This window comes from Condylura cristata, unplaced genomic scaffold, assembly GCF_000260355.1.
Source record: "Condylura cristata isolate star-nosed mole 26May11 unplaced genomic scaffold, ConCri1.0 scaffold00010, whole genome shotgun sequence".
Classification (NCBI taxonomy): domain Eukaryota; kingdom Metazoa; phylum Chordata; class Mammalia; order Eulipotyphla; family Talpidae; genus Condylura; species Condylura cristata.
In genome coordinates, this window is record NW_004567111.1 from 52,970,415 (window position 1) to 52,982,664 (window position 12,250).

Sequence of the window (12,250 nt, forward strand, 5' to 3'; positions counted from 1 at the left end):
AAAGAAATCGTTCCTGGGCCCTCCGTGGTGGTGCAGTGGATTAAAACACAGCACTAAGAAGCTAAAGCCACTTCCGCATGAATTATATGAGTTTGATCCCCGCCCGCCCCGGAGGTGACCACATGGCGTGGCAGACCTCTCCTGACTGCCCGCTGCTCCCCTCAGCAGTGTGCTTCATCGATCTACCTGTTCTGCTCCCCATTCTGTCTCTGTGAATCCTCTCACCGCCCCTGTACCTCTGGCCTATACCCCAGTTCTGTGTCCATAAATAAATAAATCTTTGAAAAAAAAAAAATTTCATCCCTGGATTTTGAATCACGGTTTGCTCAGGCTAGAGAGGAATTCACTGATGTTTTCCTTCTAACCTTAAGCAATTTTATTTTTTATATGTAAATTTCTGGCTCATTGGAAGATTATCATAGTGTTGGGTTGCAGGAATGACTCTGTCTTTCATTGTGACTACCTGTTTATCTCAACCTAACTTGTAAAAAGTTCATTTCCCCCCATCTGATGCAGCTTTTAGTGTCATATGCAACTAGTCTATTTCCAAACTTTTGAATTCCGTCCTATTGGTTTATCTTTCTGCTGATGTCCTAATATTAATCTTGAGAAACTTTCTATAGCCTTTAGTAACTGTTTGAGTTAGCTGTTTTCTTGCTGCTCTTTTTAAAAATTGGGTTTTCTGTTTTGTTTTTTTTTTTAGGAAAGATTACCATAGTCATGATACTTAGTATTTTTATACAATATCAAGGTATATGTTTCTATTGTTCAAGCTTATCTGTCTTTCAGGAGTTATAACATTTCTCTTTGGATATTTTTATCTTTTGATATAACTTTAACATAATACCGTGAACCTTTTTATTTAGGTTTTATACTTTCAACCTTGAGCCTCATACTACTGAATAATTTCCTGTCATAATTTCTGTAATAAGGAAAACTGTGAGACACATATCAGAGGCTCCTTTGATCTTTGGTTTAGAAGAGGACCCTAGATTTTGTTGGTTGTAGTCATTCTAGAGCAGGTACTCAGAAACATTCATAAATATGTGTAACTTTCCCTGGTTGGAGATGGTTGTCAGAACCACCAGCCAGACAGTAACACTGGAATTTCTGCTATTGCTCATGGATGTCATTGTTGCCAGGTCTAGATCATCCTTAGTAGGCTGGGAAGTTTTATTACTGTGGGAAAGACATGAGAAATGTGTATAACTTGGGAATATCTGCCCTTAATAAAAATGCATGAAATTATAGTTCCAGAAAAGGACATGAAACAGAAAAGTTACCTTTATCCCAATTTCCAAAAGATAGCATCATTAAAAAAATTTTAAAATTCAGCCAGATTTTTTATGCCAATAAATAGAATGAAACTCTGATTATTGAGTACATTGGATTGCCAGGAAAGTCATGATAATGCATTTTGCTTGAAAAACATAGAAAAACTACATCATGACTTTTCCAACAACCCAGTAGTATGTAAAATGATATAACCTCTTTCCTCTGTGCTTTGCAAGCTCCTGACACACACACACACATATGCAGGGGTTCCCTGAAACTTGGTATTTGGTAAAGTGATAGTAAAGATTAGTGTCAAGCTTTCCTGTGTCTTCTGCCTTTTTCTTGACACTTTACACAGAAACTATTAAAATGAATCAAAGTATTTAGAAGGTCTATTTTTGTATATATAAACTTTTACTTCTGAGCATAAAGCTGATCTCTGCAATAAAACGAAATCCTTTCTTTAATGATTTTGCATCTACTTTTTTCTAACCCATTCCTTTCTTTTCCTCTATCAGAGGTTACTTTATTGGGAGGGGGGCACTATAAAAGAAAGTAATGTGGAGAATTATTGTAGTTACACAAAATTTGGGGAAGAAAGCACAGGAGTAACCATTTCTCCTTGGAGCTGATTTGTTGTGTGTGACCCCTTTGTATAGATGGAGTTGTTTATGCGTGGGGCCACAATGGATATAGCCAGCTGGGGAATGGGACAACCAACCAAGGCATTGCTCCCATTCAAGTCTGCACCAATCTCTTGATCAAGCAAGTAGTTGAAGTGGCTTGCGGCTCACATCACTCAATGGCTCTGGCAGCTGATGGAGAGGTAAGCTCACTGTTTCACTGTTTAGTTTTAAATTCTAGTAACATTTGATATACACAGTATATCAAATTTACATCTTAACTGTTCTTAAGTTTAGAGTGCAGTGATGTTAGGTACATTCATTTTGTTGTGCTACCACTACCCACCCATAGAATGCCTCTCTTTCTATGAAATTCTGTGCCAATTAAACAAAGATGTCCCCATTTCCCCCTTCTCCAGCCCTCCGCAAACACCGTTTTACTTTTTGTCCCTATGAATTTGACCATTCTAGGTGTGCATGTGCGTGGAATCAGACAGTATCTATCTTGTGACAGGATTTTCACAAGATAGCATCCTGTCTTCAGTCTTCACCTATATTGTAGCATGTGTCAGAATTTCCTTTTTAAGTCTGAACAATAATATTCCAATGTAGGTACATACCACATTTTGCTTATCCATTTATGTGCCATTAGACATTTAGCTTGTTTCCACTTTTTAAGGCTCTTATGAAAATACCTTGCTTAAAAAAATAATGACTGTATTTGTACTTGTTAAAGTGTGGTAGTTTTCTCTCCTTTGTTAAATTTAATGATCCTTTTCCTTAAGGTCTGTGCTTGTTTTTCAGTAAATGTAATTATGGAATGGAAAATAACTTTACCAGCATTCCAGCACATACTATTCCATTTGTTCAGACCCAGGTTCATTGCTGAGCTTAACCATTGATCTATTGATTTCACCTTCTTAATCTCCTGTATCATTTTTTCCATCTTTATCTCCATAACCTTAGGTCAGTCTTATCATCTGCTGGGCTTTTGGAAGAGGATCATGTTTGCTTTTATTCCATAGCTTTTTCATTGACCTACCTGTTCAGTTCTACTTTTCTGTACTCCTGTGATTTCCACAACACAAATTTAGTCATATTGTCTCCTGTTTAAAGCCGTTCAGTGGTATTACAACGATTTTACTAAATAGGACCAGTTATGAATAAATTGGCCAGAAGACTTAGTTTTATGGCTGTGGTGTGCTGGAACAGGTCTTGCCTACTGGCCTTCTACCCTGGAATCCAGTTTCCTAGTTTTTGCCTTGGTTAGTGGAATCACAGACTCCATTTTAAAAATAACAGGCAGATGCATTGCATGGAAACTTAGGATATTTGAGAAGAACAACAGAATGATTGTCTAGAACTCACTGATTTGTAAGCAGCCTTTCCTGGTTTATTTTGACTTTAAGCATATGTTGCTTGGGTAATTATGCTAAATATTTGCATTATTATAGCTGGTATTCCTGTGAATCCACTTTTAGGAAGTGTTACAGGTTATTTCTTGTGTAGCTGTGAAGTGAACCTGTAGCACATATTATTTTAAGACATTGCAGTGGGTTTTACTGTTTTTGCTTTGGGCAGCATCAGATGTGTGAACTTAGACAAAAAGTGGTAGCAAAAGAAAGAACAAGCTGTGGAGTGAGAACTCAAGGTATGTGAGGACCACCTCTTGCAGGCAGATGAAAGACAGGACCTAAGAAATGCCAGTAGTATTGGAGGAAGTTATTTCCTCTAATGCCAATATCCCCTACCTCCTAACTCTTCTTTCTGGCCACACTACTGTTTGATAGGATCAGTTAAAGTGGTTTTTGTTGTTGTTGTTGTTTTTCATCTTTGTTAGTAGATTTTAGCTGTCTTGGACATCTGTTTGTACCTCTAACCTTTACATCCTTGGTTTCAGGTCACAGCTGATATCACAGGCCAAAAGTAAGTGAGGTACAGTTGAGGAGAACTGCTTGAAGCTGGCAAATGAGAGCTCAGAGAAAATACTGCCAAGAATAGCCTTAGCAACCTGATGTCACTTCTGTAGGGATGAGCATCTCTTTAGTACTTGTGAGCGCTAATGTGTCATAATGTGGCGCTGTGATTAGTAATTATAACCATGATGGTCCTGAGTCATCAGCAAATGTTATGTAAGTCCGATATTGGTGATTAGTAAGAAAAGAAAAAAAACACTGTATGGTTTCAAAAGATTTCCATGAGAAAAAAGAGTATTTGTACCCAAAGAATTAAACAGGTTTTTCACATCACCAATTCTTATGTGGCATATAATTCATTTCCTGTTGATGCCTGATTAAGTATATACACACATGCACATATATCTGCCATAACTATAGAGGCAGTGTTGCACAGTGGTTAGGAACACAGCTGCATTGCTTGGGATCAAATTCCACTCCTACTGCTTACTAGGAGTAGATCCTCAAATAAATTACTTAATCTCTTTGTGTTTCCATTTTTATATATAAAGTGGGAATGATTAATAACAGTATCTTGCTAGGGTAACCTTACAGGATTACTATGGGGATTAAGGAGATTAATGCATATAAAATATGTAGAGCCATTTAGCACGTTCTAAATGCCCATTAAATAGGTTTTTTTTTTCCTTGATCATGATGTGTCCTAGAAGTAGCATTTTCACTGCATCGTTCTTTTTCTTTTTGTTTCTCTTATGTAGGTGTTTGCTTGGGGATATAACAACTGTGGCCAGGTGGGATCAGGATCTACAGCAAATCAACCAACTCCCCGAAAAGTTACAAACTGTTTACATATTAAGAGGGTAGTTGGCATTGCTTGTGGCCAGACGTCATCCATGGCTGTACTGGACAATGGTGAGGTGAGCTGTCTCTGTGTTCTCCTTCCCTTCCTCTTTCAATGAAATGTTATGGAAGCATGTGTGCTTTCTTTTGATAGTTCCCTGCTTACTGACAGAGCAAATAAGCAGAGGATATTTGCTCATTAGTATCATTTTTTGAATTCCAAGATTTACTTGTAAGTAAAGATCCTGATGCATTTAAGTTTCTTTGGTGGTAGTGGGTGGGGGATGTGTGATGGTGGTGTGTATGATTCAGATAGTCTAATGCTTATAAGTTTGTATTTGTCATTTAATGTAATGGACTAAAGCATTTGATGCTGCCTTTCTCTTCCAAGTTAAAAAATCAACTAAGCACTCTGACCTAGCCTATGGTGTTTATAAGCAGACCTGACTTTAGTGGGCATGAAGTTTCTTTATGTCCCTACATCTAGAATGTTTGCTCACAGGAGGAAGCAACTTGTAAAAGCATGAATTTTTGTCCTGCTTGTTAACCACTTAAGCAACCTCCCTGGTGGTGTAAGTGATTAATGTCAGCAATACCAAGCTATCAGCAGCCACTGGGGCACAAATTCTATCCCTGGTCAGGTTGCTAACCCACATAGTACAGCAAACCTCTCCTGTCTCACCTGTTGCTCCCCTCAACATCTTATTTCTGCCATTCTGCCTGTTCTGCTCCCTACTCTGTCTTTGGTGAATCCTCTCACCTTCTGCACCTCTGACCTACACCACAGCTCTTGTATGCATAAATAAATAAATCTTTAAAAATAACAACCACAGGCCCTCCCTGGTGGCGCAGCGGGTTAAAGCACAGCACTGAGAATCTGAAGCCACTTCCGTATGAGTTCGATTCCCGCCTGCCGCCTGCCCCGGAGGAGACCACATGGCGAGCCAGACCTCTCCTGACCCGCCCGCTGCTCCCCTCAGCAGTGTACTTCGTCGATCTGCCTGTTCTGCTCCCCACTCTGTCTCTGGTGAAGCCTCTCACCGTCCCTGAGCCTCTGGCCTGTACCCCAGTTCTGTATGAATAAATAAATCTTTAAAAAAAAACAAACAAACAAACAAAAAATAACAACCACAACCCATCTTTCAGTTACCATCTACTGAGCTCACTTTAGAGCTGGTGATAATTTCTATAAAATTATTCTGGTTGCAACTTCTATATAAGTGGATCTGTTACAATCTTTGCATATTTTAGTGCATGAAAGTTAATTACACAAAGGTGATTCCTTGGATACAGAATCAGGTGCCCTACACTGGAGTACTAGAACCTGTCGGAGTTTACTGAATGCTCACCAAGTTAACTTTCTGAATCAGTTCTGATATAATCCTGAATGAGTTCATAATTCCTAGGGATAATCATTCCACCCTTTATTCTAATATCCTTCACTTCTCCATTATTTTTTAGAATAAATTTATTTTAAAAATTATTATGTGGTTATTTTAACAAAAGAAGACAAAAGAAACATGTTAAGATAAATCCTTTCTTATAGTTTGATTTGTATTGTTTGGGACTTTCTTTTGTAAATAATTACATATGGTTGAGCATAGTTACCTTTTAAATAATGGGTTATTATATCTACTCCTTTTCTCTGCCATTCTGCACCTTCCCTGCTTAATATGTTTTACATGAATCTATTCTTAGACCACTTGTAGTTGCACTTCATATATGGCTGCTTAGCTTTCCTTGTGTAATCACCCAATTCCAGAACTCTACTGAAGAAAAGTTGCAATTGCTGTTATACACAGTGTTGCTGATGATGGTTAAAAACTGTGACTCGTTATGTCTCTTTGTGCACTTATGCAAGTGTTTCTCTAACAGTTCCCAGAAATAGAATTTCTGGGTCAGGGCGTATTCCCTTAAAAATTGTGACAGCTCAGGCCCTCCCTGGTAGCATGAGTTAGGGCACTATGAAGCTGTTACAGCCACTGCATCAGGAGTTCAATCCCCGGCCAGGGGGGTGACCCACATGGCGTGGCAGATCTCTCCTGACCCGCCTGCTGCTCCCCTCAGCAGTGTATTTCAGGCCATCTGCCTGTTCTGCTCTCCTCATTATCTCTGGTGAATCCTCTCATCCCCCACATCTCTGGCCTGTATCCCAATTCTGTATGTATAAATAAATAAATCTTTTAAGAACAGTTTGTGACAGACAGCTCATGCCAACTTTCTGTGCAGCAAGTTCAAACATACTACACTCCTGACTTTGAAAGTGCATTTAGCCAGCTTTTGCTACTTCCCCAAAGTCTGTGTCTCCTTTTCCTTTCTGTCATGTTGCCCTGAAAAGTCCTACATGATGCCCTTTGCCCTGTATTGCCCTGGGTCATGAGGCCCACACATTGTGGATTTCTTGTTTGGGCTGGACCTTTATTGCATTCCTGGCCAGCGCTTTCCCCCGTGTCCCACACATGTCCTAAACTATTAACGCTTCTGCCAGTCCCATGCCCAGCTCTGCCCTGATCTTTCCAAAATGCAAACTTAATTATGTTAGTCTCTGTTTTGAAGTATTTCAGCCAGATGTCCACATGTGCATTCCACCTTCCCTGTTTTTTTGGCTTTTTTTTGTAATTTTATCCCTCATGGACCTGACTTTCCTTCTAGATTTTCCCCTGCCAACTTCTACCTCAGCAAACCTGCCTCTAACACATTCTGTGCCTGTTGCTGGAAAATCTTCACCTGCATTCATCCTTCACTCTGCTCAGGTCTCCACTTTCTGAAAAGTCTTACCTGAGCTTTCTTCCTATCGCTAACTACTCCTGATAGTTATATCACTCATTAAGCACTTGCCACATGACTACAAAAAAAAAGCTGCAAATATTGTTCACAATGTATGACATTTAGTAGGTGCTTGATAATTAACCTCAGTTTCCTTGTGTATAAAACAAGAATTAGTTATTTGCCCACTTCTATCGATCTACTAAGTTTTGAGTGAGAACTGATGCCGGATTCTCTCACCCCTAAAATATCTTCTATTTGGGCATCAGTTGGGTTCCATCCCAAAGGCTAGAGAGTAGGAATTGGAAATGAAAAATACCAGGTTTGTCTAGATGAGCTACATCTTAATTTTTCCCTTTATATGAGCCCTTGTAAAAGTCCATTCTCTCCCTTCTCTTTCTAAGGTGTATGGCTGGGGTTACAATGGCAATGGTCAGTTGGGCTTGGGAAACAACGGTAATCAGCTGACACCCGTGAGAGTGGCGGCTTTGCACAGCGTGTGTGTGAACCAGGTACGTGTGGTAGACATTTAGCTTCTAATCTCTGCCTGTCTCCCTTGCTCTGATATGGAGAAATAACTGGAGATTTACTCGTTAGTACATTTTTGTGAGTAATACCAGTGCCTCCATTTTCCACACTAAATATCACATCCTTCACAAATTCCCATGATGTGGGGGAGTACCATGGTGGGCCAAACAGTCTTGATTAGCATTTAAAAAGTGATCAGAAAATCCAGGACTCTCAGGTTTAGCCTTTTCTAATGCTTTTTCAATATGCCAGAAAATGTCAGTCCACACCTGCTGGTGAATTGGCATTCTGCAGAAGCTGGCTGTAATCTGAAGTAGACGTTTCCCTGCCCTTCCTGTTTTCCTGTTTGTGGTAACCATTTAAATTTACTTGCAGATTGTCTGCGGCTATGCACACACTCTAGCACTAACAGATGAGGGCTTGCTCTATGCCTGGGGAGCTAACACGTATGGGCAGCTGGGAACTGGCAATAAAAATAACCTGCTAAGCCCAGCACACATCATGGTGGAGAAAGAAAGGTAACTTGGCTGTACCATGTCTTGGGAGTGTGTGTGGACTTGGGACTGTTGTGCTAGAGCTCTGGTGTTTGGCTTTGTAACTCTCTGTTTATTAACATTCTCATTTTGTACAAAAGAGTTTGAGTACCAGCAGAATGAACACAGGGTTAATGTGATTCTTAGGTCATTTTCTAAAATAATCCCTGGTGATTGAGAAGCTAGGTGTACCTTAGTGTAATTCCTACACTTCTTGCTCATTTACTAGGGAGGTAAATTAAGGTCCATCACCATTTTCAGTTGAAAGTGCCATGCAATTTTTTTCTTTGAGCCAGCTAAAACAGTTTTAGTTTTCTTGAAACTGCCCTTGAAAGGCCATTATCTATTTACGTATTGATTTAATTTAACGTATATTATTGGAATAGATGCTTAATGTCACTCAGCCACATTGTGTGGTCTTATGCATTAAGTTTCAGAGTGTTCACTTTAGACTCTTGGGCCCTTGCCTAAGAATCATACTGAGAAACAGACCAACTTTGGCTTGATGTGCACATGGATTGGGATGGTCTGAATTTGTGACCCCTAGACCAGTATCATCATTCCCCGCTCTGATGGCAGGGAGTGACAGGACAAGTTGTGTTTGTGAGAAAATGGTGCACAAAGGCAGTATTTCTTTACTACTCTAAGCCCCCAGCACTGTCACTGTCCACCTTCCAATTTACTTTAGTTTCTAGTCACCATTTCCAAGTTTTCCTCAATAGTGTACACTATCCTAACTCAGAATGAGGTTAGGATAAGCAGTGAATGATCCAGGAAGGGAGAAACATGTAACTCTTGCACTGGTCTTTTGGTTTTGTCTACATTACTGGCAGCTAATATCCTTGGGTCTTGGATGGTGTTTTGAAGTGCTCAAAGCATGAACTTCACATTTACCTTGTGTGGTGTGCTGTGGGGCTTCTCTGAAACAGAAGGAAGGTGATGTATTTTAGCAATCCTTTTTCTTAACTGTATAAAGCATGCATTTTCTTAAAATGTTATAGGGTGGTAGAGATCGCAGCCTGCCACTCTGCCCACACCTCGGCTGCCAAGACCCAGGGCGGGCACGTGTACATGTGGGGCCAGTGCCGGGGCCAGTCGGTGATCCTGCCGCACCTCACCCACTTCTCCTGCACCGACGACGTGTTCGCCTGCTTTGCCACCCCCGCCGTCTCGTGGCGCCTCCTGTCCGTGGGTAAGAACAGTCAGGGCTGCGCCCACCAGGAGTGCCCATCGTTACTGTCCTCTGGCCAGTTTGCTTGCATATTGCTGCTGTGAGCTATTTCAAGTTTTAGAGTATTTTATTCTCCATTAGCTTTTACACCTCTCCCCAAGCTAGATGTGCATAATATAGTTTACAATATCTAATGAAATCTTACATGGACTTACCATTTTCTTCCCTTAAGTGCATTCCCTATAGTGGAGGTGAATTTATCTATATAAAAAGTAACCATTTTAAGTGTTCAGATATTTAGTTCATTTGCAATGTTGTACAATGTTTTATTTTTCAGCTTATTTTTGTTGATATTGAAGTGCCATTATTTCACATACTTACTAGTTTTGTGTTTGTGGTTTTGTCCCCTCTCACTTGCGCTCCCCACCACAAACCTCATATCATCTGTCAGTTTTCAAGAGTTGGTTTAAAGTTTGTCTTTGTCTGGCTCTTAGTTTGATTTCTCTATTTCTCATGTAAGTGGAACCATTAGTATTTACAGTACTCCTTCTGATTTATTTCACTTGGCTTAATCCTTTCCAGCTGCACCCATGGTGCCATATGATATAAGTTTACCTTTTTTGATTGCTGAGTAAATATATGACATTTTTTTGACCCACAAATCTGTTTTTGAGCGCTTAAACAAATTCTAAAACATTTCATCATCCTAAAAGAAAACTCTGTATTCATTATGCAGTCATTCTGCATTCTCGGTCTCTCCCAAACCCTGGCAGGAAGTTCCTTTTTTATCTGTGTATTTGCCTATTCTGGGTGTTTCCTATCAGTGAAATGATACATATACAACTTTTTGTATTTGGTTTCTTTAATACTTGGAGATCCATCCATGTTGTAGATACTTCATTTTTTTAAGTGACTGAGTAATATTCCGTTTTATGTGTATGTCACATTTTATTTGTCCATTTATCTGTTGGACATTTGGATGTCCACATTTTGACTATTGTGAATAGTGTTATGAACATTCATGTCCAAATATTTGTTTGCATAACCTGTTCCTAAGTGGTTTTGTCATACTAAATTTATTACATGATTGAATATAGTATAGACCAAAAATAAGTTTTAAATGAAAACTTACAGTTTTTAAGATGGTATGTCATCTCCACTTTATTTCAACCAATCTCAAATACAGAGTCATGGTAAAGGATAGTAATTCAGGGTGAGGGATGATGTAATCTGTCCCTTATTTGAATATTGTCATCTTCACAAGTCCATTATTCATCAAAATTGTTAAGATGTCATAAAAACTGAGCCATTAACAAGATGACTTTACTTTTTAAAATTTTTTTATTCATTTCTATTCTCTTACCAATGTATGCTAAGTTATTCTTTCATTTGTATTCAGAGGGAATAAATGGGCAGGATGCTCTGTGCTTGAAAATTAATGTAACTCTTGACAAGCAAGGGACTTGGGTTGCTCAGCAGTTGATATTGAAGGCCAGTTTTGCAATACTGTTAAGTGTCTCAGCTGTCACTAGGTGACCAGCTTCATGGTCCTGGGGTATGCCTAAGAATAGCTACCTTGCTAGTCACTGTCAAACAACAAAGGTTGAATGTCCTCAGGTTTCTTGACTATAATATTTTTCTTTATACTACTTTTCTTTATAATAACACAATTTCACTTACATATAATCATAACAGTTATTCTCCTTATCAGGCAATAGAGAATATTTTTGTTGACTTTGAATATACATTGCTACTAAGCAAATTTGCTTTGCTTTTAAGGTTTATTGTTTGTACACTAATTTCTATGGTTGAGAATAATTTGATTTCATATACAGAGATTAAAGGGTTTCTCTGTGAGAGCATGATTGCTTAGCACTACCAGAAAGTGGTGGGTTTATTTTTTGAGACTCCTTGGGTTCAATTTATCAACACCTTGAAACTACCCAGAGATGAGCAAAAGTGTTTTTAGTATTTCAGTCAATACCTGATAAATTCTTATCCTTAGAAGAGAACCATCCAAGCATTGAGCTAGTTGTTCTATAATTAAGGACACCTTATAAATTTTTCTTTTTTAAAGAAATATACATTTTAATGTCTAACAGAATATTAGACGAGCATTTTACCTTTACAAATATATATGTTTTGTTGTTTACAAATGCAGGATACTTATTTTAATATTGTAAAATTGGCTTTTCAAATCTAGTATAAACTCTTTAAAAGAATTTTTCTTTTTTGAAGTCTTTCAAATCATGAGTATGTTTCCTGAGTTTTCTATATTAATAATGTGTTGTTGTCTTTAGAACATGAAGACTTTTTAACAGTTGCAGAGTCACTAAAGAAAGAGTTTGATAGCCCAGAAACTGCTGACCTGAAGTTTCGAATTGATGGGAAATATATTCATGTCCATAAAGCTGTCTTGAAAATCAGGTATATACATGAGCTTTGAGATATCACTCATCTTTTTTACAAAGTAGGGACTGATTAAAAATAGCCTTAGAAGTATAAAGAAATAATATAATGTAATATTTTTGTTGGATATTATCAGTCCATTTATAATTGAAGAGCTTTGCATGTCTGTGTGCACACTCATTTTTTTTT

At 38.6% G+C, this 12,250-nt stretch overlaps 1 protein-coding gene across 2 annotated transcripts in view; it reads left to right on the plus strand.

The window, feature by feature from the left end:
• Window positions 1-12,250, plus strand: part of RCBTB1 (regulator of chromosome condensation (RCC1) and BTB (POZ) domain containing protein 1) — a 32,893-nt gene that overhangs the window by 10,220 nt on the left and 10,423 nt on the right. For both annotated transcript variants that reach the window (XM_012723316.1, XM_004680246.2), the window contains exons 4-9: window positions 1,935-2,101; window positions 4,573-4,731; window positions 7,825-7,932; window positions 8,324-8,466; window positions 9,483-9,673; window positions 11,953-12,079. In XM_012723316.1, coding sequence (XP_012578770.1) covers window positions 1,935-2,101; window positions 4,573-4,731; window positions 7,825-7,932; window positions 8,324-8,466; window positions 9,483-9,673; window positions 11,953-12,079 — 895 coding nt within the window. The remainder of the gene's footprint in view (window positions 1-1,934; window positions 2,102-4,572; window positions 4,732-7,824; window positions 7,933-8,323; window positions 8,467-9,482; window positions 9,674-11,952; window positions 12,080-12,250) is intronic.